Source organism: Antechinus flavipes, chromosome 4 (assembly GCF_016432865.1).
Source record: "Antechinus flavipes isolate AdamAnt ecotype Samford, QLD, Australia chromosome 4, AdamAnt_v2, whole genome shotgun sequence".
Classification (NCBI taxonomy): Eukaryota; Metazoa; Chordata; class Mammalia; order Dasyuromorphia; family Dasyuridae; genus Antechinus; species Antechinus flavipes.
Window position 1 is genome coordinate 277,166,652 of NC_067401.1, and position 25,078 is coordinate 277,191,729.

The 25,078-nt window shown below is 35.1% G+C and overlaps 2 protein-coding genes across 3 annotated transcripts in view; both read left to right on the forward strand.

Annotated features, from left to right (window-relative positions):
- The window catches only part of GRIK2 (glutamate ionotropic receptor kainate type subunit 2), an 822,997-nt gene that overhangs the window by 238,021 nt on the left and 559,898 nt on the right, over positions 1-25,078 (forward strand). The window lies entirely within an intron of this gene.
- Positions 19,586-20,350, forward strand: LOC127562037 (RAD9, HUS1, RAD1-interacting nuclear orphan protein 1-like). Its single transcript, XM_051997451.1, has one exon. It carries the CDS (start codon positions 19,586-19,588, stop codon positions 20,348-20,350), a length of 765 nt encoding a protein of 254 aa, XP_051853411.1.

Consider the following 25,078-nt stretch of genomic DNA (forward strand, 5'->3'; position numbering starts at 1 on the left):
CTTAAAGGCACTAAGGAGTCATCAGAGTTTATTGAATAGGAGAATGATATGGTCAAAGCTGCACTTTAGGAGCTTATGTGGAGAATAGACTTGAGTAGGGTGAGATTTGGGGCATAGAGACCAATTAGGGAGGCTCTGTAATAATCTAGGCAAGAGGTAATTGTGATGCTTTAAATAAGATGGTGGTTATGTAAGTAGAGAGAAGGGGATGCAAGGGATAATGTCAAGAAACAAATAACAAATTTACTGGTGAGATATGTGGGGTGAGAAAAAAGCGAATAGTCCAGGATAACACTGAAGTTGTACCTGGAAGGATAGTAAGGTCCTTGACTGAATACGATGATTAATTTGATTTTAAGTCAATATTTAAGTAGTAAGGTCCTATTAGATACTGTATAACTTATTCCTGCTTTTTGCTGAACTAAATCAAGCATCATAGTTATAAAAGGTTAAGTGATGTGAATAAATTGTTTTGTCTCAGATAAGCTGAATGAACTTCTGTCCAGAATCAGCTGATTGCATTGATCTTAAAGGTTGCTAGAACTATATGCTAGGTGGCATAGTGGATAGAGCACTAGGCCTGGATCCAGGAAAACAGTTTCTATAGTTCTAATCCAACCTCAGATACTAACTATGTGACCCTGGGCAAATTACTTAACCCTGCTTGCCTCAGTTTCCTCATTTGTAAAATAAGCCAAAAAAGGAAATGAAAAATCACTCTAGTATCTTTGTCAAGAAAACCTTAAATTGGGGTTATAAAGAGTCAGATACCACTGAAATAACTGAAGAACAGCAGAGCTGTGATTCTATAAATGATGGAGAAAAGGGAAGGACTTTGAACAGTATCAGAAAACTGAAAACTATTAGAATAGACAGACTTGAAAAACCAGACAATCTTTGGAAGTTTTTTTCTCATTATGGAATCATATTCTTGAAAGTTATTTTTGATTGTTAACCATCCTTTTTAGGCAAATCATAGATATCACCTAATAAATCTAAATCTTCAAACTGTTGGGTTGTCATGAAATTATTTTGTGTCCAACCTTCTCCTAGAATCCTATTCTACTGCTATACTACTACAACAGTATAATTCATACCTTGGAAAATCCTTCCAAGCAGAAAGGCTTCAAGTATAGATCTGTAGATAGATGGATATGCTTGTTACTTGAAAACTAGTTTAGAAAGGCTCATCAGGATGTTGAAATATTGGCTACAGGATGTTGAAATACTTTATGAAGATTAGGGTTTATTTATTTATTTTTTATTAAATCTTTTTTATTTTCAAAATATATGCAGATAATTTTCAATATTCACCTTTGAAAAACCTTGTGTAGCAAAAAAATTTTCTCTTTTTTCCTTAGATGGCAAGTAATTCAATATATGTTAAACACGGGCAATTCTTCTACACATAGTTCCACAATTAACATGCAACACAAGAAAAATCAGATCAAAAAGGGAAAAAAATGAGAAAGAAAACAAAATGCAAACAAACAACAATAAAAAAGTGAAAATGCTATGTTGTAATTCACACACAGTCCTCATAGTGCAGATGGGTCTCTTTATCACAAGACCACTGGAACTGGCCTGCATCACTTCATATTTGAAAAGAAGCACCATGTCTATCAGAATTGATTATCATTACTGCAACATATCCAACATATAAAGGACTGCTTGCCATCTAGGGGAGGGGGTGGAGGGAGGGAGGGGAAAAAAAAATCGGAACAGAAAAGAGTGTCAATATAAAGTAATTATTAAATAAAAAATTAAAAAAAAGAATTGATTATCATATTATCTTGCTGTTGCTATGTATAATGTTCTCCTGGTTCTACTCCCTTTACTTAATATCAGTTCATATAAGTCTCTCCAGGCTTCTCTGAAATCATCCTGCCTATCATTATTATAAAATAATAATATTCCATAACATTCATATATCATAATTTATTCAGCCATTCTCCAACTGATGGGCATCCACTCAGCTTATGAAGATTAGTTTGAAGCATAACACTGAAGTTGTGAAATGAAATGATTGGAAGGATAGACATGTTTAGCCTAGAAAAGAGAAAGACTAGGTAGTAAAAGGAAAAGGGAATGAATGCATAATGGATGTCTCCAAATATTTGAAGAACTATCATGTGTAGGATTTGTTCTGTTTGATCCTAGAGAGGGCCCTGAAACAACCGTATAAAGTACAAAGAAGGCAATTTGAGCTTGACATTAGAAAAAAAAAAAAGTTTTATTAACATTTAGAATAGTTCAGAGGTAACTAAGTTGCACAGTGTTAGTGATTTGTACCCATTCAAATGAAATTAGTCACCAAAGTATATAACTCAGCACTTATGAGAGTGGCTTAATTTAATTGCATCCCCTCATCCCCTTAGTGGCTGTCCTTATAATCCCAGATGTCTGTATAAAGCATCAAATTGTGTTTAGACACAACTTGAGAGAAAATATTCTAAAGCTTTTATTATATCAAAGGATCCTAGGATTTTAAAAGGAATTCATTTTCCTGTGCTCTAACCCTTTTACAATTGAGGAAACTGAGGTCCAGAAAGGTTAACTACCTTGTTTGAGATCCCACAAGAAATAAGTGGCAAAGCCAAGATATAAACTCAGATTTTCTGCCTCTAAACATGATATGTTTTCAGCTGTATCATATCTTCTTAAATGAAAATATCAGTATTCATAATATTTCTCTGAAGTATATTTAGGTTGCATGAAACTGTGAGAGGATAGTCTTGAGAAACAGATTTTTTTTATTTTTTCAGATTTCCTAAGAATAAAAAAATAATATATATAATCTTGGCAGAGACGGTCAGAAGGCCTGTAAGAATGTAAAGCTATGATTTTTACTTTTCAGTGCAAGGTCAATGGTTAATTAAGTCACCACCTACCCATAATGTGATCATGGATAAGGTCTCCAACTTTTTTTTATTGTTGAGACATTTCTAGATGACTCAGCTAAGTCATTATATTAAGTCAGCTTTATCAAGACTAGTATGTGATTCAGGATGAAATGGCAGAGGATTTAAATTGTGGTATAGCTATGTTCACTTGCTAGAACCAGAATCAGAAAGCAATAGCATACAAATCAAGTAGGTTGATTATGAAATTCTTCTCTGTTATTTCTTTCCTAGATGAAAACATAATGATGGATTAGATTAAGTAATTAACCTGTTTCTACAATATAGATGCTTTTCCTATTATTTTTAAGTAATTATGTTATATTTTCAATTGTTGGCTGTCAAATAGACTGGAACTATCTTCTATCCTGTGAATGGTCAGAGCCAAACAGAGCAGGCTAAAGACAGAAGAGTCAGGGATCATAAGTTTAATTAATTTCAGAGTGAGGAAAACATTTGCAAGTAAAAGTCCTCCATCCTGAGAAGGGGGACTTATCATGCTGGGGCTAAGGCAGGGCTTATATACATAATAAACTCATATAAATTGGATTACAACACAATCATTCTTAGGTCCTGAGTAGCAATTCCCAAATCAGGTTCATGTGTGGACAATGCAGGGATTCCTGGGTGCTGTGGTAACAGTCTCCAGGTTGATTGTCTCAAGTCCTAAGGGTCATTGAGTCTTGTGATCAAAGGGGTACATAATAAGAATTAGCATAGCAGGAACAGGAGTGCAGTACCTGGTTTGGTTCACTTGGCAGTTACATAGGCACAGGTGTGAGGAGGTGTGATAGATGGGTTAGCCTGCAGTACCTTGGCTCTCAGGTCCCTGAGAAATAAGGGAAGTGCCAACAAATCTAAGCAGTTATTGATTAGTATGAAAATCATAAATCCCTCAGAGAACACCTGGTCTTGGTCAAAGTAAGACACTTTGCCAGAGGTTGAGATCATCCAGAGCACGAAGGATTGCTGATATGCCAAGCTCAGGGCACAGCCAACTTGCTGGGCCTTAGTTTTAGATGCAGAATGTCTCTAAATATTTTGATATGGCTTATCTTAAAAACCTATTATATGAAATTTCAGAATTACCAGGCTGGTGTACCAGGAATCATATAGTCTAACAGCTTCATTTTACAGATGAGAAAACTGAGTCCCAAAAATCTTAAGTGACATGTAGAATGATGACAAGAATCCAGGTTATGATTATCAATTCAGTGTTCATGCCACCTCATTATACTGTCATATCTTTCAGAGGAAATCCTATTGAAACTACTTTTATATTTAAAAGTCAACATTACCTTTCATGTGTATGTCTATTTAAAGCAAATGATATTAAAACATTACAGTAAAATAAATTCAAGCAGTATCCTAATTAGCCTTAGGAAACTCTTTTTTTTTTCACTTTTTAGGAAAGAATAGTTTATATAGTGACTATTTACATATATACTAGTTGCTCAGCATCAGTTTCTTTATTTGACAAAATCATCTATAAAGCTAAACTTGTCTCATTTTCTCTCAATGGTGGGTTTCACATGAGATATTCTGTGGTATAAACAAGGCAAAGAAAAGTAAGATAAATAGTATTCCTCACTGTCTAACACTAAAGGAATAATATTGGGATAATTATTGTACCCCCCTCCCCAATAAAGACTAAATGTATTGTCATGGCATCATAAGAAACACAGAGCTGATTTCAATTGGCTCATAACAGGGGAAAATAAAGTAGGGTTGATTCTTAAATATTAGTAGGGACCAATCTATTTTTGAATATTGTGAAAGATAATTCAAGTTGTGCCTTATGTTTATTTATAGGACATGTGTTTATACACAAAACCTTTCCCCTGTGTGTATTGACTTACTCTGACAGTATTGGATAAGACACAAAGCTATCACCTTTTTTCTCTTGTAATTATATAAACATGTACTCTATTCATAGTGACCTGGGAATGTTGATCAGAACATCTGTTGTAATAAATCAAATGGTGAATGGAAACTGATTTTTGAATTGTAAAGTGCCAAATGATACTGTTGTGATTGGTGCTTTATGCAAATAAGATTATGTGGAAACCTTGAACTAAACATTCTTTAATCATATCCAGATACTTTGTCTTGTCATGTGGGAGGTACATAAGGTCCGGTTGCTGTCCAGCAAGAACATTGGTCATCCTTTTTCAGAACCATCTATAGCTAACTTTTATATTATTTTGCTGGATACTCTTAAAAAAGTTATATGATACATTAATAAAATGGTCAAATTAAAGTGACTGGTTATATTGATATGACATAAGAATGATAATATGAATGACTTTTTAGGAAGTTTTCAATCTAGTTCAACAAGCATTTGTCACCTGGATTTAGTTAACCTCTAACTAAAGGAAGGCCAGAGCAGTCTAGAGCAATCAAAACAGAAGTTTAATATGAAAGTGCAGGAAACTGCTTCCAAGCAAGAAAACATAGGGCAGGCCCCAGGTCCAAATTGGAGGTACCTAGGGCAGTGTGGGGAAGTCTCAGTACTTACATTAGTGCTATATGGTGAGCTGTACCCCGATGATAAGTGATAATAGCAACAATGAGACAAAGTTTGATTCATAGCAGGACTTCATAACTGGAATATTGGTGAGCTCAGAGAACACCTGGTCCTGGTCAAAGTAATAAAATATAAAAAAGATTTGCCTGCGAATGAGATCATCAAAAAAGTGCAAAGGATTGTTGTTATGCAAAGTTCAGGGCATAGCTTGCTTGTTGGACTCAGAAAATAGTATCTTCTAACAACTTTATATTTCCTCTTTTTGATCAAAGGGAAGAGGTCTGAAAGAAACCCTACCCTTCTGGTCAATGAAACAAAGGTAGGTATAAGCCAAGAGGCCAGTTGGGCCAGGATGAGATACTGCTTAGGAAGGGAACTTATCAGGGAAATATTTCTCAGAGATCATTGTAAAACTTACAATATGGCAAAGAACACAAGTAGATAAGGTAACAGGTTTTTCCTAGCTATTGTTTGCTTATAAGCAGCAATGAGGGGGAGTGAAGAATGTGGAGGGAGAAAATGTTTGAATCAAGGGCTTGGTAGTTGGGCACATGAAAAAGAGAAGAGGAAATAAAAGTAGGACAATAAACTTAGCCCTCATCTGGAATCTTGGGATAGTTGACTCATCTGGATGTTGGTTGCTTCTGTGTCCCTTCCTGGAGGGTTTTGCTATCTGTTCCAGAGCATGAGCTTTCTTCAGATGATCCAGGAGTCCATAATCAACAATCTGGAAATTGTGGAAATAGTCAGAAGGACCCTTAGAAAAAACTCCCTGTTATCAATCTTTGAATCAGAATTTCTGGGCAGCATAACATAAATTCTTAGTTGAGAGTCTCTAAACAAAACATAGAAATGATCCAGTTTTTTAGTCACATAGAGCTAGGTTCAAACAATGCAATAGTTTGTCTTACAATTCCCATAATTGCATAATTACATTAAGGCATAAACACATCAAATTACTTAGAAGATTCTGAAAAGGGAGATTTACATATCATCAAAGTAACTAAGGCAATTTAAACATAGATAAAATCAAGTGTTCTTGTATTCTAAGGACCTATTCTCAATATCTATTTAAGTAGTACATATTGAGTCCCAGATGTCTCATGATAGTCATCTGGTCCGCAGATATCTTTTCTTGGACAATATACTTATTCTCAGGATAGCTCTATAAAGGGCTGTGCTTCTCTGGTTCCAAATCTAGAGTATCCTAGATGATTCTGCTAGTAGTATCATTTGCATTTTGAAACTTCAGATAATTTCAGCATATATAATTTATTATTAAAATATAATCAAAGCCTGAATTTCCATGACAGATAAATTTGGAAGTTAATCACATATATGTATATAGTTCATAGAGATAACAATGCAATTCTGTTGGTTTTTCAAAATTTGCTATTCCATTTATTTAGAAAACTCTTTACATTATAGCTTTGTTTTATCATTTTGTATAATCATTTCCTAATTAGGAGGATATCATCTCTATATTATAATTTGACCACAAATATGAGTTAAAATCGCAATATGTTCATTCTTAAATCCTATTACATAATATCTCTGGTATCAATCTATTATTTAATAGTTTTAGTATTGTACTTATTGTTATAATAATAGTACTACTACTACTAATAGTACTAATAATGCTATAGTACTGTAATAATAGTAATAGTTATAGTATTGTACTCTTGATTATAGAAATTTGTTCTAAAAGAAAAAAGAGGGCCATAGTTATAGAAATTTCATATATTATTACAAAGGGAAAAACTTTCTTTGCTTGATTCCAGGCATGAGTCATATTTGACAACTAATCATGTAGTCATAGGGCAAGGCTCAGAATTAACCAGGTGGGGAAATTTCCTTTTCAGCAAAGGAATAACATGATAGGGAAACAGAGTCATGAGGATACTTCCTTGGACTATGTCAAAGCAATCTCTCATTGTAGTGGTAAAAAAACAAACAAACAAACAAACAAAAAAACCCAGAAATTAAGAGGATACCCATATGGACCAGAACTTGAAACAAGGTGCTAAGTCAGTGGAATTGACAGAGACAATAGTAACCTAATTTAGCATGGTTCAGTATGATTGATTTAATCCTACAAGGAGATGTTGTGGGCCAGAACTTGAAACAAGGTACTAAGTGGAATTGAGGAGATAATAGTTAAATCTAGTTTAGCATTGATTTAATCCTACAACAAATAATGGTTTCCTAGTGATATAAAGTTTTTTGTATACTCAGTGGGGACATATAAGCAAGAAGATCTCAGTGCCAAAAAGACAAGCGCACTAGAAACTCTCGGAGTCTCAGCCAGAATCAGAATTAGGGAAGACCAGAGAAGTGGTAGCAGGCTCTCCTCCTTTGCTTCTACACTGAAACCAAGATCTGGAAGGCCTCCAGAAAAATTAGCTGAGCCCCAAGTGAAGAAGGCAAGACTTTGAAGGAGACAATAAAGATTTAGACTTTAACTCCTGGCTGCACTTGTGTTACTGAACTGGAATGAAGATTGCTCCCAGAGACCCCAAGGAAACCTCAACAACAGAAGATTACATTTTAGAGAAGAATATTACACCCATCAATAAGGGAATTGTGATACATGGATGTAATGGAATACTATTGTTCTAAAAAATGATGAGCAGACAGATTTCAGGGAAAAAAATGTAGAGAGACTTAAAAGAATTGATGCTGAGTGAAATGATCAGATTTAAGAGAATATTGTATATATTAACAGCAACATTTTGGAGGTAATCAATTTTAATAGACTTAGCTCTTCTCAGAAATACAATGATTTAAGACAATTCTAAAAACTCATGATGGAAAATGCTATCCACATCTCAAGAAAGAAATATTTAATCAGAATGCAGACTGAAGCATACCATTTTCAATTCTTTTGGATTATATTTTCTTCTTCATGCTTTTTTCCTTTTGTTCTGTTTCTTCTTTTGCAACATGACTAATATGGAAATATGTTTAATATGATTGTACATGTATAACCTATATTAGATTGATTACCATCTTGGGGAGACTTGAGTGTAGGGAAGGAGAAAAATGGAAATAAAAATTTTATAAATGTATGTATCACAAACTAATAATTAAAAAAAAAAGGTTTAAAACATGAAGAAAAAAAGAAGAAGAAAGAATATCCTGATAATCTGAGATAAACAGTGTCAACAGAGGAGTCTTGGAGCTTTCCTCACAAAGAATGGCTGATTCAATCAATATGGGAGCTTAGATTAGGGCAGAGGACCTGCCAGATGCAGGGGTTAGACTTCGGAGAAATAAATTTCCTTATGTTTTGGGTACTATGATATGTACTGGGATTATAGAAATGTGAAACAATTCCTATCTCAAGAGATTTATATCCTGAAAAGTGACTCAAAATATATGTATGCTGGCATGTTCAAGAAACATACAAAGTAACTTTAGAGGGGAAGACATTATCAGTGGAGGGCATAGGAAAGACTTCTTGAACAAGGTATTTCTTGAACTAAATCTTGGAGGAAACCATGTATTCCAGCTGATAGAGATGAGGAGAAAGAACAGTCCAAGAACAGTGTTTTTAAGTTCACAAAATAAAATACATTGGATTACAAGACATATAAATTTTGTTGAAATATATATATATATATATGTATATATATATATATATGCATACAGTTATAAATATATAAATAATTATTTTATATAAAATATAAATATATAAATATCTGAAAATATTTGAAGAAAAAGGTTTGTGGCCTTCTAGGTTTATAACCTAGAACATATTAGAGAAATTTTATGAACTTTTAGGAATAACTACTTAGTTTCTAAGAGCCAGCATATGTTCACCAAGAGCAGGTTATATACTTAGTACCCCCTTAAATATATCCTAGATTAATGGTGTGTAGAATCATGAACTGAAAATTTAACGCAGTGAAAATTACTCCCATCACTCTGTACCCAAGATGGTTGATCATCTGGCATCAGCAGCAACCTTATAACAAATGAAAGAAAATGAGCTGAAGCTTCTAACACCAGATTTTTTCCCATTCTTTGGAATTTCTGAAAATTATTTTTCCTTTAACAGTATCATGTATAATGAGTATGATTAGTCACAATTATTAAACAGTACTTTTTCCCATAACAATCCTATTTTAATCAAAATAAGGCAGATTCTTTTTATTCCTGCTGTTTCTAATTTTCTAAGTTATTTTTGATTTCATCTTATTTGTTTTCAATTCAATTGGCAGCTTGTTGTCAATGACTAGAGAAGGTAAGTGTAGTACCAACCAACCAACAAAATACATCTATCTTGAATTAACAACAGATTTCCTAGCTGAGTGTATATATAATCATCAGTTTTTCACTCAAATTCAGTAGTCATTTATTAAGCTTCAATCATATGCTAGGAAATATATAGAAAAAAATAAATTCCTCTACAATCTAAATGGAATTTTAAATATCAGTTTAATCTGTTAAATCTGTTCTAACTGGAACTAAATTTGAGTTTCTGAATTTTCTCTGGAGAATGTAGTAGAAAAGAGAAGTAAGAGTAGTTTTTTTTTTTTTTTTTCTTAATTCTATTTTCAGGTTTGGATTTGGATCTTTTACCTTCATATTGGTCTAGCTAATATTTTATTCTTTCATGAAGAGGTAACTATTTTCATCTTAGAATTAAGATTCCTTTAGGAAATTCTCTCATCTGCTTCTAAATCCATCAAGGTTATCTTTATTCACTGACTTTGTAGAGAAAAGAAAATCAATCTTCTAAGATTCACAGTTTTCTTACAGTGGCTATTCGAGATCAAGTCTACCTTATCTGACTGGTAGTTAATTATTCTACTCTTTGATTTGAGATTATTGTCCATTCATATCTTTATTCATCATTGTCTATTCATACATATTTAATCTTAACTCCCTCAGGATTTCTACACAGGTTCATAAACAATAATTCAGTCTAGTTAATAACCATTTTGTGTACTAGTAGTGCCAGATTACTAATTGCATTGATGGTTCCTGTCTACACATCTAATCAGCTTTTCACTTTTGCATTAATTTGCTGGTTGCTAATTTTTTTTTTTCCAGGAAAGTGTTTCATAGGATCATAGACTTAGAACTAGGAGGAAATTTAGAGAAGATTAGATGTTCTTTTGCTTTTTCTTTTAAGGGAACTGAAGCCTTGAGACAGGTGGCTTACCTAAAGCATTCAAATAGATAGTAAATGAACTAAGATTTGAAACCTGATTCTGTTTGGAAATCTCATGTAAAATGAATGTATGCAACTATATGTATATGTGTATATACATATATGAAACACAGATGTATTAATTAAAAATAGATATGTACATACATATTACCTATTTTACTATTTCCTGATAAAATCAGCCAATATAGATTTAGCATTTATAAGTTTTCAAACCCAGCTAGAGCCACTATCTAGAGAAGGGAAAATATGGGGAAATCTTGCATTTTTTTCCACAGAAAAACAGCATTTGAGTTCATTTGAATTTTCCTATAAATTTCACCTTTTTTGTGAACTCTTCCAGCATTTGCACTTACTAACAGAGCAAAGGTCAAAAATCAATACTAAATTTAAAAATAGGCAAAAGATCAGAAGATACTGCTTGAAATTAGAGTCTCTCCAACCTGACCTATTTAAACTAGATATTGACTTAAAAGAAAAATAAGATGAAAGTAAAGACCTTGACTCTGGTGATTACCATTTCTTAGAAAGGTTAATAGTCATCATAATGAAAAAAAAATTCAGAAATCATCTTAACTGGCAAACACTCATTTTCCTTACTTCAGTCGCCTTTTTAATCACAGAGTCAAGACAACCAAAAACAGTATCACTTTTTATCAAAAGCTCATTTACACACATTATAGTGGAATATAATGGCATATTATGAATGGAGTGTTCATACTGTTCAAAAACCAGTGAAAAATCAGTTCGGGGAAAATAAGTCTACAGTGATAATATCCAAATCTCTTCTTCCTATTGACTTCTAGGTTCAACTCATTTCCATTTGAGAAGTCATTCAAAATATATAAATGATGGTTTAACTCAATATATTACTTGTCCAAGTACAATTTTACAATAATTTGGGAAATATGTTTTTCTTCTACTTAGTTTTTCCTTTTTAGATTATTGAATTTTTTAAAATTATGTTTTATTAAGAAGCCTTTGCTTTCTATGCTACAACTTAATAATAGCTGATATTTTCTTAGCACTTCATAGTTTATAAGCCGTTATTCCAACTACAATTTAAAAAATCCTTATGAAGTATTACATGTATATATTATACCCTTTTTACATATAAGAAAAAATTTAGGGATATTGAAGTCTATGATCACACAGGTAAGAACGTGAATTAAAACCCTGTTCTCTTCTTCAAGGCCCAACTTTCTTTGCATTGTACTATGTTCCTTCTCAATTAATAGATCAGATTAGATTGCCATTGATCTCTCCCTTCAAACTAATTGTTAGCCTTCATGAAACTGACAAACATTTTAGAGAACAGATAGAGTAACTCCCTTTTTTTCTGCCTTACTTTTGGTATTGACATTGAGCATATTATTGACAGTTATTTTCTTAGTCATGGAATCTTGTATAATTTTAGCATGTACTTGTGAGATTCCATGTAAAAGAGCTGTTGGGGGAGAAGAGAATTATTATCATTTGCCTTCAAGCTTATCTTAGACAAAAATTCCAAGAATATCATGCTATTACTATGCTCTAATGGGACAGTGCAAATCAAAAGAAATTTATCTATTACTTATAAAGAAAGAATCGATATTTTCTAGAGCCAATGCTTTATTAAATAGTAATGTATGATTGTCAACATTAAATATTTAAAACCTATTATAATTTATTTTTTAATTTTGTATGTTCCTGATATTTATGAAATTTTGCTCAGCCCCCAGAGAAAGCATTAAACACATAGGCAAAAGAGTAATGTATTTTAAAACATGATTCTTTATTAAATCTGGAGAAATTTTTGACAAAATTATGGATAGTTATTATTTTATTAAAATGCCCACACAAAAGCTATATTTAATAATCATCAATATTTTATTGAATCTAATGTACATAATTTATATAATTTGACATAAGTAGAATTCATCAAATTTGAAATAAAGTATCAAAATGAATAGAAAAAAAATCTTCTTACAACTCTTTGTCAATATAGTATTATGACAATTAGTTTGACTACCATCTTTTTTGTAAATATTTCTCAAGTAGCATTTTCATAGTATGTTAGGTTCCTAGGCAATAAGTCCTTAAATATTTCCCCCCAAATTTCAAAAAGTTTCGTGTTGCACTCTTTACTGTTTAACATGTGTTCTTAACTTAAATTTAGAAGCACCAACCATAGAATACTAAAGCTAAAAGACACATTCTAAGTGTCATATTTTAGGAATCTGGGCATTGACAAGCTGGAATTTGCCCAGAGGAGAGTGAACATGAGGTGAGGTAGCTAGAGAACATTGCAAAGTGAGGGTTGATTGGAGGATCTAGAAATAGCATAAAGAAGAAAAGACTTCTGGCGCCAGGAGAGAGGGAAAAACAGGAAAAATATAGCTAAGAATTTGACTATAATGAGAAAATAGAGAAGTTATTAGACTTATTCTCCTTTGTCCCAGAAAGTTAGTTGGTTGTTAACTTTTCACTTCAAAGAGGACCAAAATGACAACCCTATGTTGGTATCAAAGTACAGTTTGTCTGACTGTGGCTGTTTAGACCAATAAGAGTTTGGAAGACTCTATCACAGTTTGGGCACAAATAGTCCCTGTAAACATCTGTAGTGAAGATGTCTTGAAATTTGTACATCTCCTGTTTCCTTTGAGCTACTACAACTCCACTTTGCTCATAAAGCACAGGGTCTTCTTTGATGTAGGAATGTCATGCTGGACAGTGATGCACCTATGTCTCCCAATTCTCACCATTGATTCCAATGTTCTTCAGAAAGACCTTGAGGATGTCCTTGAATCACTTCTTTTAATTTTTGTAAGAATACTTGCCTTGTGTAAGCGTTCCATAATATAGTCTTTTAGGCAAGCTTATATTTTGCATTTGAACAATGTGACTAGCTCATCAGAGTTATGTTCTCTTCAGTAAAGTATGAATGCTTGGCCAGAGGTGTACCAGTATTCAGGGAAGACTAATACCTCTGTGTGAGGACAATCCACTTGTGGCTACAAGAAATTGCATGCATAGTAGCTGCATCTTAGTAACATTTCAGTGGAATAACTAAACCAAGTTGAGGGTAATGGATGGACCTGTAAGTGAGATAGAAGGGTGTTTACCCTAGGCATGTGAAATCTTTTCCCTGGAGAAATGGGTGGATATGAACAATATGTTGTTCCAAGCAGCCATGAAGGTGGCAAAAAGCAGGCACTATGGAACACTAGAACTTTGTTAACCATTGAAAATGCCAAGGTCATTCAATGCATTTTGAGCCATCACAAATAGTCTTAATTTTTTTTTATTTTTGTCTTTTCTGCACTCCAATGCAGGGAGAGAGAGTGAGGCTTATAAATCCCAGCAATTCTGCTTCATTTAAACCCACTTTATGTACGGATCAAAGGAAATCATCAAAATTACCATTTTATCCCATTAAGTAATAGTTGAAAAAATGGGTGTAAGTTCAGATAGACTTCAGCATGATGAAAGGAAAAACTTTTTAACAAGTCTAGTTCTTCAAAAATACAATGGGCTTGAAATCTTTGAAAGGTGATACATCTCCCCTTAGTTGTGGTTAGATATTTATTTGTTGGCTATGTTGTGGACAGATTCTTGTCCAGCTATGGATTTAACTATGATTACTGATGTCCCTTTCAAAATTGAGATTGTCTTATTTCATGCTTCTGAAATCACAGAATCAGAATCCAGCATTTTCCAAGTTGATTTTGATATATAGTAGTTTTGACTTGAATTATTTTGATAGAATCTATAAATGTTCATCGGAAGTACGATTGGGAATATAGGATAGATAGATAGATAGATAGATAGATAGATAGATAGATAGATAGATATTGATATGGGAGTTGGAGATATTTGAGAACAAAGCAGAGGAAATTTAGCCAATTTTCATAATAAATTGGCTGCATATGACTGGTATTTTGGTAATGCACATTATAAAGGGACAATATAGTTAGTATCCAAGTTTTTGTCATAGAATTTCTATTAGGTAGAACACACAAAAATTACACAAAATTGTTTGGTTTGAGAACTACAAGTATGGTCCAATATTTTTAACTTACAGATGTAGAAACTGAGATACAGAGAAATTGTAACTTGTCCAGTTATTCAGCTAATCATTTTCACTTGTTTTTTTTTTTTTTTTCATTTTGCTGACCTATTTTTTTAAAACTTGAATGTAATCCAAACCTCTATGTTCTCTGCCTTTTTTCAGCTAATGTTATCTGGCGGTTAGTCATATGGCTGACTTCCCTGCTCTCTGTTTTGATCAATTTTATTTATATCTTGATATTATTGGAGCATCTGCCTTTCCCATCAGTATTCATCCCTTCTAGGTCTTCAGTTGCTAACATTTAAGTAACTATTCCCTACTTTTTCATTCAGTATGTAGTGCTTTGATTTTTAAAATTAATATTATTTGAATGACAAACTCCAGGACTCTCTTACTAGGATCATAAGGGCCCATCTGCAGGAAGAAAAAATCAACACCTATTCTCCATCCAGTAGTGAGAAACAGGTTGAAAACAGTAGGAGGTTTGTAAAGCTAAAAGCTTTTTAGTTTTAAAAACACACAGAAGAGGATAGCAGTTTTATGCTGGGGCACAAACAATCTTTTTTCTAACAAGACTAGCCTGCCAGCACTGCATTACATTATTTCCTGCAACTTGATTTTAGTTTACCAGCTGCTTTCTGATTCATATTCTCTCATTCAAGGCTTCATCAAAAATTTCCTGCTTTCAAAATACTGCATGTGCTTAGATCTGAAGAGACAAATGTAAGGGGTAGGGGTAGGGTAAGGGAGAGGTTTCTCTAACTTCTTCCTATAGATCAAAATCCACGTTATTACTTTAAGGACAAATTTAGGATAATAGATTAGAGCTGGAAGAGATCTCAAAAGTCACACAGTCCAAGACTTTAAATATGAAGAATCTTAGGCCTAAGTAAGTTAAGGAACTTGACCAAAGATACAGTAAGTAGAAAAGGCAGGAATTTGAATCCAGACCCTCTGATTTCAGACCACATTTTTTTGGTCACCAAACTACAATCCTTCTGGAAAGTAAGATAACAATTGTGCAATGAGGCTTAACCTTTTGTGTGTGTATATGTGTATACGTACATGCCAACATGTTCCAGTGCTTGGGGTAAGGGTTATGCAGAATGCTTTATTGGCATTATGCCATTCATTCATTAAATACATATTTAGCAAGCTCTAGGAAAAATGCAAATATAAATTACATTACCCTTACCTGCAAGAAATTAAAAATCAAGTAGATTTTCATTTACTTGTGTATTTTACATAGTATAGTGTTTCCTTTTGTTAATATGTTATGCCACAATATAGAGGTGAGTAGAGACCAATTTAAGTGGAGAGTTTATTGAAAGCCGGCTGACCATACAGGATTTCTATCAAAAGCATATGGTCCCGAGCAAATGAGGCACATGGTTTATATAGAACTCTAACTAGTTTTGGGCAAGCAAAATACAAAAGCCAAACATAGTTGGCTTACTTATCTAACATCTTACAACTGTTGTTATCTTTAAGGAAATACTTCAAAGTCAGGAACAGGGAGGCAATGACAGTCTTGACAATATGTGAACAGGGAGACATGGGCCTGTACAATGTTTTCCTTTGCTATCCTTCATTGTGATGCAATGGTATGTGAAGGGCATTGGGGTTTCTGGGTCATTTCTTTTTTTTTATTTTTAATAACTTTTTATTGATAGAACCCATGCCCGGGTAATTTTTTACAGCATTATCCCTTGCATTCACTTCTGTTCCGATTTTTCCCCTCCCTCCCTCCACCTCCTCCCCCAGATGGCAAGCAGTCCTTTACATGTTGAATAGGTTACAGTATATCCTAGATACAATATATGTGTGCAGAACCGAGCAGTTTTCTTGTTGCACAGGGAAAATTGAATTCAGAAGGTATAAATAACCCAGGAAGAAAAACAAAAATGCAAGCAGTTTATATTCATTTCCCAGTGTTCTTTTTTTGGGTGTAGCTGCTTCTGTCCATCCTTGATCAATTGAAACTGAATTAGCTCTCTTTATCGAAGAGATCCACTTCCATCAGAATATATCCTCAAACAGTATCATTGTTGAGGTATATAATGATCTCCTGGTTCTGCTCATTTCACTTAGCATCAATTCATGTAAGTCTCCCCAGTCCTCTCTGTATTCATCCTGTGAGTCATTTCTTTAGGGCTTTTTTTAAACTCAGTTTTCCCAAACCCAGTTTTTCAGGGATGTAGGAACATAAACGGCCTATCATTCAGGGTCTAACAGTTTTGGTTTGTTTGTTCTAAAGATACTAATGTATCTCTTGGGGTGGGTTTTAATTTGAATTACAGGATCATAGATTTAGATCTGGAGGAAGTCTTCAGAGGTCATCAAATCCAACTCCTTTCATTTTACAGATAAGAAAATTGAAGTTAAGGAAAGTTAAGGGACCTTCCTAAGGATACACAGATGTATTGAATGCTTTACATAAAATCATTAGAGCTGGTTTTTAAAAATGTATTAAAAAGGAAGGGGGAAATACAGGAAAATGTTTTTCTTGCTTGATATCTTAGGGGCCAATATGAAATCAGCTAGTTTCTCTCATGAGAATCAGCATAGCTAAATGGATAGAATGATGAACTTAGGGTTATAAACATTTATGTTTAAATTCTTTCTATGACATTGTTTGACTTTTAAAATCCTTCATGATCTGGTGTCAACCTGCCTTTCTAGGTTTATTGCATATTACTCTCCTTCACACACTTTACATTCCAAATTGACCAAATTCTATTCTTCTAGACAATAGTTTATCTTTTGTAGATCTTCCAGGCTTTGAATACATACTGTTGGCACCTCTGCTTCCTAGAATCCCCACCTTCTTTAAATTTAGCCCAAGTGCAGCTTCCAAGATCCATCTCCTTCTATCCCCCCTTGCTAGCATCTCATCCTTAGATTATTTTGTGTCCACTTTCTGATCTTGTGTTTTCCAACAGATAATAGACTGTCTGAAATCAAGGGCTGTTTTCTTGATATCCTCGGTGCCTATTGTTTTGTCCTTTGTTCTTGATGAGGACCATGACATTAGGGAGGTGAAACCATGGCATGCAAGTGAATTGGATTTAAGTGAGGGAGGGCTGTGCAAGGTCACCTCCCTCACTTTTCCCTCCAGAGCTATCTGCATCCACTGGCCAGATATAGATCAGGAGATAGCCCTGGATAAAATGGAGACATTGGCTTTTTTAAGCTAAAGCCTTCAAAAGGTCTCCCCTTTGATTGAGGCTGCATCTGTTCAGTGATTAAGGCTGGATAGCACAATGCCTAGCAGAGAGTAGGTACTTGATGTTTGCTGAATGAATGCATACTGTCTTTCTGACTATAGACAAGTCACCTCCATGAGTCAATTTCTTGATCTGTAAAATGGGGATAATGCATGTGGCATCCACTTCAGAGTTATGAAACTCAAGGGATAAAGTGAAATACTTTGCACACTTTAAAGCCCTAACTAAATATAAATGCCAATTATCAGCAGTTTGAAGAGAATCATTTTAAGGCTGAGAGTATAGACCCAAGGTATCATATCATATAGGTCAGTGGTTCTCAAACTTTTGTTCTCAGTATCTTCATTTTGTTAAAAAAAAAAACAAAAAACTATCGAGGATCTGTTCAAAGAGTTTTTATTCACATGGGTTATATTTATAGCTATTTACTATATTAGAAATGAAAAATGATTTTGAATTTGTAGACCCTCTGAAAGGATTTCAGAGACCTCAACAATTCTTTGGACTACACTTTGAGGACCACTGATACAGGTGTTCTCTGCATAGTCTTGCTGTTTTATTAATAGTTAATATTTGGGTTTGTCCTTATCTAGTTGTTTTTGATTGAATATTCTGCTGAAGTAAGATATATCTGCTAGGAAAGGTTTGAAGGGAATTCAGAGAAAACATGAGTGGTGACAGTAGTTAATAGTGTGAAATAGTTTCATTAACGCTATCCTTTTATTCTTGTAAAACTGGCCAGTTGCAATCTGGACTCGTGTACTAGAGAATACAACTAGGCATTAGTTTGGTTCAGTGGACAAGGCACTGGCCACCTTACTTTTCCTTATAAAAAACACACATATGATAACAGCAATAAGAGTTGGAATATTCCCAAGAATGGCTTTATGATCTCTGGAATGGACAGAATAGGCTCATTCTTATGTCCCAACATCAGCTAAACCAGAAAATAGATTTAGGGGTAAAGGGACCTTGGAGATAACATCTAAAGAGATTCCCTGTTTTCTCATTCAAGAGATACATTTCTATGTAAATTCCAACTTTGGCTAATCTAGAATAATAAATTTATAGCTGAAAGGAATCTAAGAGGTCAGGTTCCCCATTACTTTTTCCCATTAGATTGTAAACTTCTTGTGAGCAGTAGAGGAGTTCCTCTCCCTAATCTTCGGAACTCAGCATATTAGCAAATTGGGATGCAGATAACTGAGAATTTCTCATTCGTCTATGGGCTCCTTTGGAGTAGGAATTGGTTTTTGTAGTTCTTTGTATACCTTACTCTTAGCATAGTGCCTGATACAAAGTCACAAATGCTCGTGGTGACCATTACAGTTTTGATAGCTGAAGCTCTTAAGAGGTTGTCAGATTAGTATTAAATAAGAACCCAGAACTTTGGGACATCAAACGCAGATATAACCCTCCACAAGGCTGCAGCACACCATGCCCCACATCCTCAAGCGCCCCAGGAATATCCAACAGGAAATAGATGAGTGGGATAAGCATTTCGAGTCACGTGTGAGGTGTCCACCAATCAGAACAGGGCCGCGTCTCTGCTTTCCCGGCTTCAAGGCCAGAGCTGGAGGGGAAAGTGGTTTTGTATTCAGTCTGGGACTTTAGGTGAGGACCTGTGCCCACCCCAACTCCTGCCTCTCAGCTTCCCCCAGATAGGCATCATGAAGCTGCCCACTGCCCTTCCCTCTCCCGTAGATGCCTCGCAGGAAGAAGAGCAACAGCCCGTCTCGCAAAGCCCAACTGTCATTCCTGGAAAGGCCCCTGGAGGGTCCCAAGCTCGGTGGAGGCTCCCCGAGGCCCTGCCCTGCGCCTTCGCGGATTGTGCCTCGGCGGCCAATAAACCCTGAGGCCCGCCTAGCCTGGGTTTCCCCCCAGTTTAAGAAGCCCCCGGGCAGCTGGCTGCCCGTAGGCCGCAAGCCACAGCCGCCCTCGCGCCGCAGCCTGCCCTTCCAGGTCGGAGGCTCATCTCGGCGGCGGCGGCGGCGTTGGCGGCGGTTCCATTGGCTTCCGCCCTTGCCTTTAAAGAGCCTCCACCACGGGCCGGGTACAAACCCGGGCTCCGAGACTTCCTTCCGGGAGGCCTCAACCCGGCAAAACGCTCCCCGCTTGGATGGGGCCGAGGAGGCTGGAAGGCCGCCGACTCTGCCACCCAACCCCAGGAGCTGTGACCCTCTGCAGCCTGACCCCCTTGACAAGATTGCAGGTTTGCGCGTGGCCACGAGCGATGTTGCTGCAACTTCGAGGGATCAAGGATTGGGGCACTGCCCCCTTAATCTGGACCGGCCCCAGACCCCACCATCATGCCAGCCCCCTCTGGTCGTGGACACTCCGGAAGAGAAATACGGCGTAAAGGTCACCTGGAGAAGACGATTTCACTTGGTCTCCTATCTTCGGGAGAGAGGGAAACTCAGTTTGAACCAGATTTTCGTGTCGAAGTCTGGGGAAGCTCTCAAGCCCTAGATTTGACCTTCCCCTCCCCCACTCCCTGTTTGACTCCCCTGCTGAGGAAACGTGTTAAGCATTTAGCCAACTTTAAAGCTCTGTATAAATATATAGGCATTTTTCCCCCCTCAGGGCAGTTGGGCCACTGACCAGGGATTTAGACTGAGTAGGTTCCTTGTAGAGAAGTAGCCTCTGATCATATATTCTTTAACTGGTTAATGACCTTTAATCCAAACCTCTCAGTGGCTAGCTGTTCCAACAGTACTTGCTGCCTCCTCTTGTTTTCATTTGATGCTGCTGCTATTATCCATCTTTAACCTTAACGGAAAGCTCACACAAGTCAGTCTCTCACAAGGTGGTTAGAAGGACACTCTCAAGGTATCTTTAAGAACTTTAGAATTAATTGTGCGTGAGAGAGGCTGATACAGGGCTGCCCAGTTTAGTGTGCCCTCATCAGAGAAGATGCTGTGCTCTAAGTGCAAAGCAGAATTGAATTAGCCTAGAAGAACCCTGAGAAGCACAACGTTAAAGCAGCTGCTCTAAATGTTCATATGGACTATTTGTGTTGGATCTATGGCAGAACATTCTGGGCTTGTATTGGTCTGATCAGCCACAATCTGACATACTGTAATTGGACTCTAAATGTCATTTTGGTCCTCTTCAAGAAGAAAGGACCACAACCAACCAACCTTTGGAGATGTAAAGGGAAATAATAGGAACATCAGTTGGAGCTTTTTGTGGTTTTCCAGTTCTTTTGGAAATCCCCTAATCATCAAGGGAAATTACTTTTTTAAATTTTCAGTGTAGACACAGGCTCTTCTGTACATCAGTTAATGGCTCCTTTCACCCTACATGCCAGTTCCTTGAGGACCAAGTAGACTCTTGTTTTTATCTTTTTAACTAGAACCTAACACAGCTAAAGAACTGAGCAGGCACTTAATAAATGTTTGTTGAATGGCAAAAGGAACTGAAAATAAAAACAATCTCCTTCCCCTCTTCCCCTTCCCTATTTGATTCTTCAGCCTTCAAGTCAGTCTCCTATCTAACACTGATTGGCACATTACATGGGCCCAATAAATTCTATTTTTGATAGTTAGCATGGATGTTTGAAGATATTAAAGTGCCAACATGGAAATAAAAAAAAAGTGGAGTTTGGGATGATAGAATAAAAAATATCTTGATAGATTTAGAGAAGTCTCTGGGGTTTGGGAGGGAGAACCTGTTGGGAAAGATAGTATCAGTGTTTGGGAGAAAGTTCAGTGGAGTTAGAAGAAGGCAATAAAGAAGAATGTATTCTATTGCATGAATGGTCATAAACCAGTAGAATATTTTTGTTCTTCTAAATTTGCTAAGGAAGTCTCAACATCAAGAAAACAATGTTCATTTAAGAAAGATTAAAAAAAAATTCTTAGATCAGGTACCCTTCTTTTAGTTTTGGAAAATCTGGCCATCTTATGGTGATGTTCTAGATACCCATAGGGTAAATTATTGAACAATTTAAAGTGGGCTTGGAAAGACAATATGATTTGAAAATCTTACAGATCTGAGCATTCTTTTAATTGAAATGTGCTTTCTTTCCCTTCTCTTGACCTTTCAGACTCATTGAATTCTTATAAATGTCAGACTCAGGTGACAATTCTTTTTTATTTTTATTTATTTTATTAAATATTTCCTAATTACTTGTAAAACATTAACAATAATTTTTAAATGTTGAATTTCAAATTCCCTCAATCTCTCCCTGGCCCCCAATTTGAGAAGCCAAGTGGTATGATATTATACATGTGAAGTCATGCAAAAAACATATTTCTGTAAGAGCCATCTTGCAAAAGAAAACAAAAACAAAATAAAACAAAAATATAGTTTAAGAACGTATGTTTCAATCTGCATTCAGAATTTATCTGTTCCTCTAGAAGGAGATAGTATTTTTCATCATGGAATTATCTAGATCAGAGTAACTCATTCACAGTTGATCATCCTTGTAACATTGTTCTTACTATATACAATATTCTCCTGGTTTTGCTCACTTCACTTTGCATCAATTCATATAATGTTTCCCAGGTTTTTCAGAAACCACCATTAATCATTTCTTATAGCACAATATTTTTCCATCACAATTATATACCACAGCTTATTCAGTCATTCTCCAATTAATGAGCATCTCCCTCAATTTCCAATTCTTTGCCATCAGGTGACAATTCTTGAAAAACCATGTTTCATCTCCCTCCCTGTCCCCTCCTTCCTTATATTCATTTATTTTTTAAAAATTCCATCTTAAATTTATACCATTTCAATTTAATCAGGATTTATTGGGCACCTACTTCATTGTGTCTTGTATCTGAATGAGAGTCAGACTGTTGTCCCTGCCCTTCATAGAGTTTATAGTCTACTATGGAAGAAGAAGACTAATAAATGCCATGTAATACAAAAATACATCAGTGCTGAATAAGAAAGCTCTCCAGGAGCATTTATAAATAATTCAAAAGTGTCATCCTTTAGAAAAAAAGTTATGATATGGTTAAAAAAAAAAAACCTTTATTGTTTAGAGAACCAAAAGCAAGTTGCTTCCTTTGTCAAACTGGCAAATCTATATGTTGCCATCACTGAATAGCAACTTTACTGGATTCATCGGTGTCTAACATCCTAAATAAAGAGTGTTGGCACTCAATTGGGGAAAATCTATAGTTGCAGTGTTGAACAAACATAGGAGTGTCATCAAATCCTGTCCATTTTCCCTTCAAAATACATATGACCCCTGCTTTTTCCTCCATTCCTCTATTGCCATCATTTCTTTGCCTCAGGTCCTGATGGATATACCCCAGTACCTTAAACTCACCAGCTTTAGAAATTCTAAGTTGGGTTCCCCAGATCACCTGCTTCTAGTCTGGTTTTCTATAGTCATATTTGAAAGATCATTCTTCAATGGAAGAAAATACTTCATTATTCCAAACACCAGCTGCTAATAATAGGCCAAAAAGGGCCTTGGGAACAGGCTTACTCTTACCATTTTCTTTCTTTAATCCTAGCCCCTGCAGCCCTCTTTCCAGGAATTGATTGGAAAGAGGACACAGTCCTAAAAACTGCTTTTTCTCATGCTATATAGCCACAGGTAATGCAAAAAAATTTTGCCACTAGTCTTTGGCATTGTCAAATGGTTTAATATTAGAAACTGATAAAATTTTATACATAGATATAAGATTAAAAGTATATTACCATCTACTTGGAGCCTATATTTTAGCAACCATGAGACCTTCCCATGTGCCTTATAGCTTAAACTTCTATGTTATTTCTACACTAGAATGTAAGGTTTTTGAAAGTAGGAAAGGTCTTTTAAAAAATTAGTATCCTTAGCATTTAGCAGTGCTTTGTATATTGTAAGCATTTACTAAATGCTTTTTTCATCCATTGTATAAATGCAAGTCTTGGTGCTTCCTTGCAGGTTTCTCTTACTTAGTTCTCACTGAACTCCTTTTCTTTTCCTATACAGTATAAGTTTGTATAGCCCTCGTAGTCTCTCATAATTTGGCATTTACTGTCATTATTTACTATTGTGTTTTACTCATTTCTCCAACTAGATTAGACCCAAGGACCACATCTCATATTTTGGTGTTCTTGACAATCCCAAGCACAATACTTCAAGTGTCTCTAGATAAATATTTGTTGCCTCATGGAATGATATTTCTGAGGTTTCTATTCCCATTATGAAAAAAAGAAATAAGGCAACTAATGAGGAGGGTGTATGTCTTCTTACTTGCTCCTGTTTATCATATAGAAATTAATTTTGGAATTATTTCCCAAAAATTCTGACATTTGTATCCTTTAAATAAAGTTTTGAGGGAAACAAAAATAATTTCTGTATTTCTTAATAGATAACAAATTGAAATTGATAAATTAATCACATTTTCTGAAAGTCAAGATTTAGGGTTATTTTAGATCATTAATCTTATGAAATTAGACAATAAATGATAAAGTTGGAAGTATATGATTGTACTGTTCATTGTAGTGATTTTGGAAAACTGGAAAATCCAGTGTATTTAAGAATCCTGCAGGAGGGATAAGCATCAAAGAAAGTATTTGTAATCTTAGGAGAGGTGTATATTCAAGGTGAGCTATGCATTTTTGAAAAGATAAAACTTAATGTTGGCCCCTATCAGAGGAGTGAAAATTGTAGACTGGTCAAAATATTTCCCTAGAATCATATAGTTCTTATAGGTGCATGACAGTTATGGGGTGAATTTTATCTAACATATCTTGTGAACTCTGTAAAGGTAGCAATCTTGTCTTTGAATACTGGATGCTTATGGAAAGCTACAGAACTATCATGCTACATAAATAGAAACAACAACTTTAAAGAAAATTATTATTTTGTAGGAGGTATGTAGCATAAAATAAATGTTATTTGAAAAGCTATATTAAAGGAGAAAAAAACACGAGTCAAGTTAAAAAAAAATAAAACATCCCTCAGGTTCAGAAAAAGGTGAAAAAATTTGTTGCTTCACTGAAATTTTCTATAGCAGTTTTCTGAGCTAAAGCTATTATTTTGGAATAAAAACAGTCAATTTCATTGTCAACATTGCAAATTTCTGGCAAGAGTGAATTTTAGATAAGATTTTTTTCTGGGAGATTCTAATTTTGTCTTTAAAAATGGTAATATGTTTGTACATATATACACATGATGAATTGTCCTGTGCCAGCATCTCCCATGTCTCACAATTGATAGTAAAGATATTCACATAGACCTTGAGAGTG

Bases quoted from the DNA above. Each gene is read 5' to 3' on its own strand.
- LOC127562037 (XM_051997451.1), top strand. From the start codon at position 19,586: ATGCCTCGCAGGAAGAAGAGCAACAGCCCGTCTCGCAAAGCCCAACTG.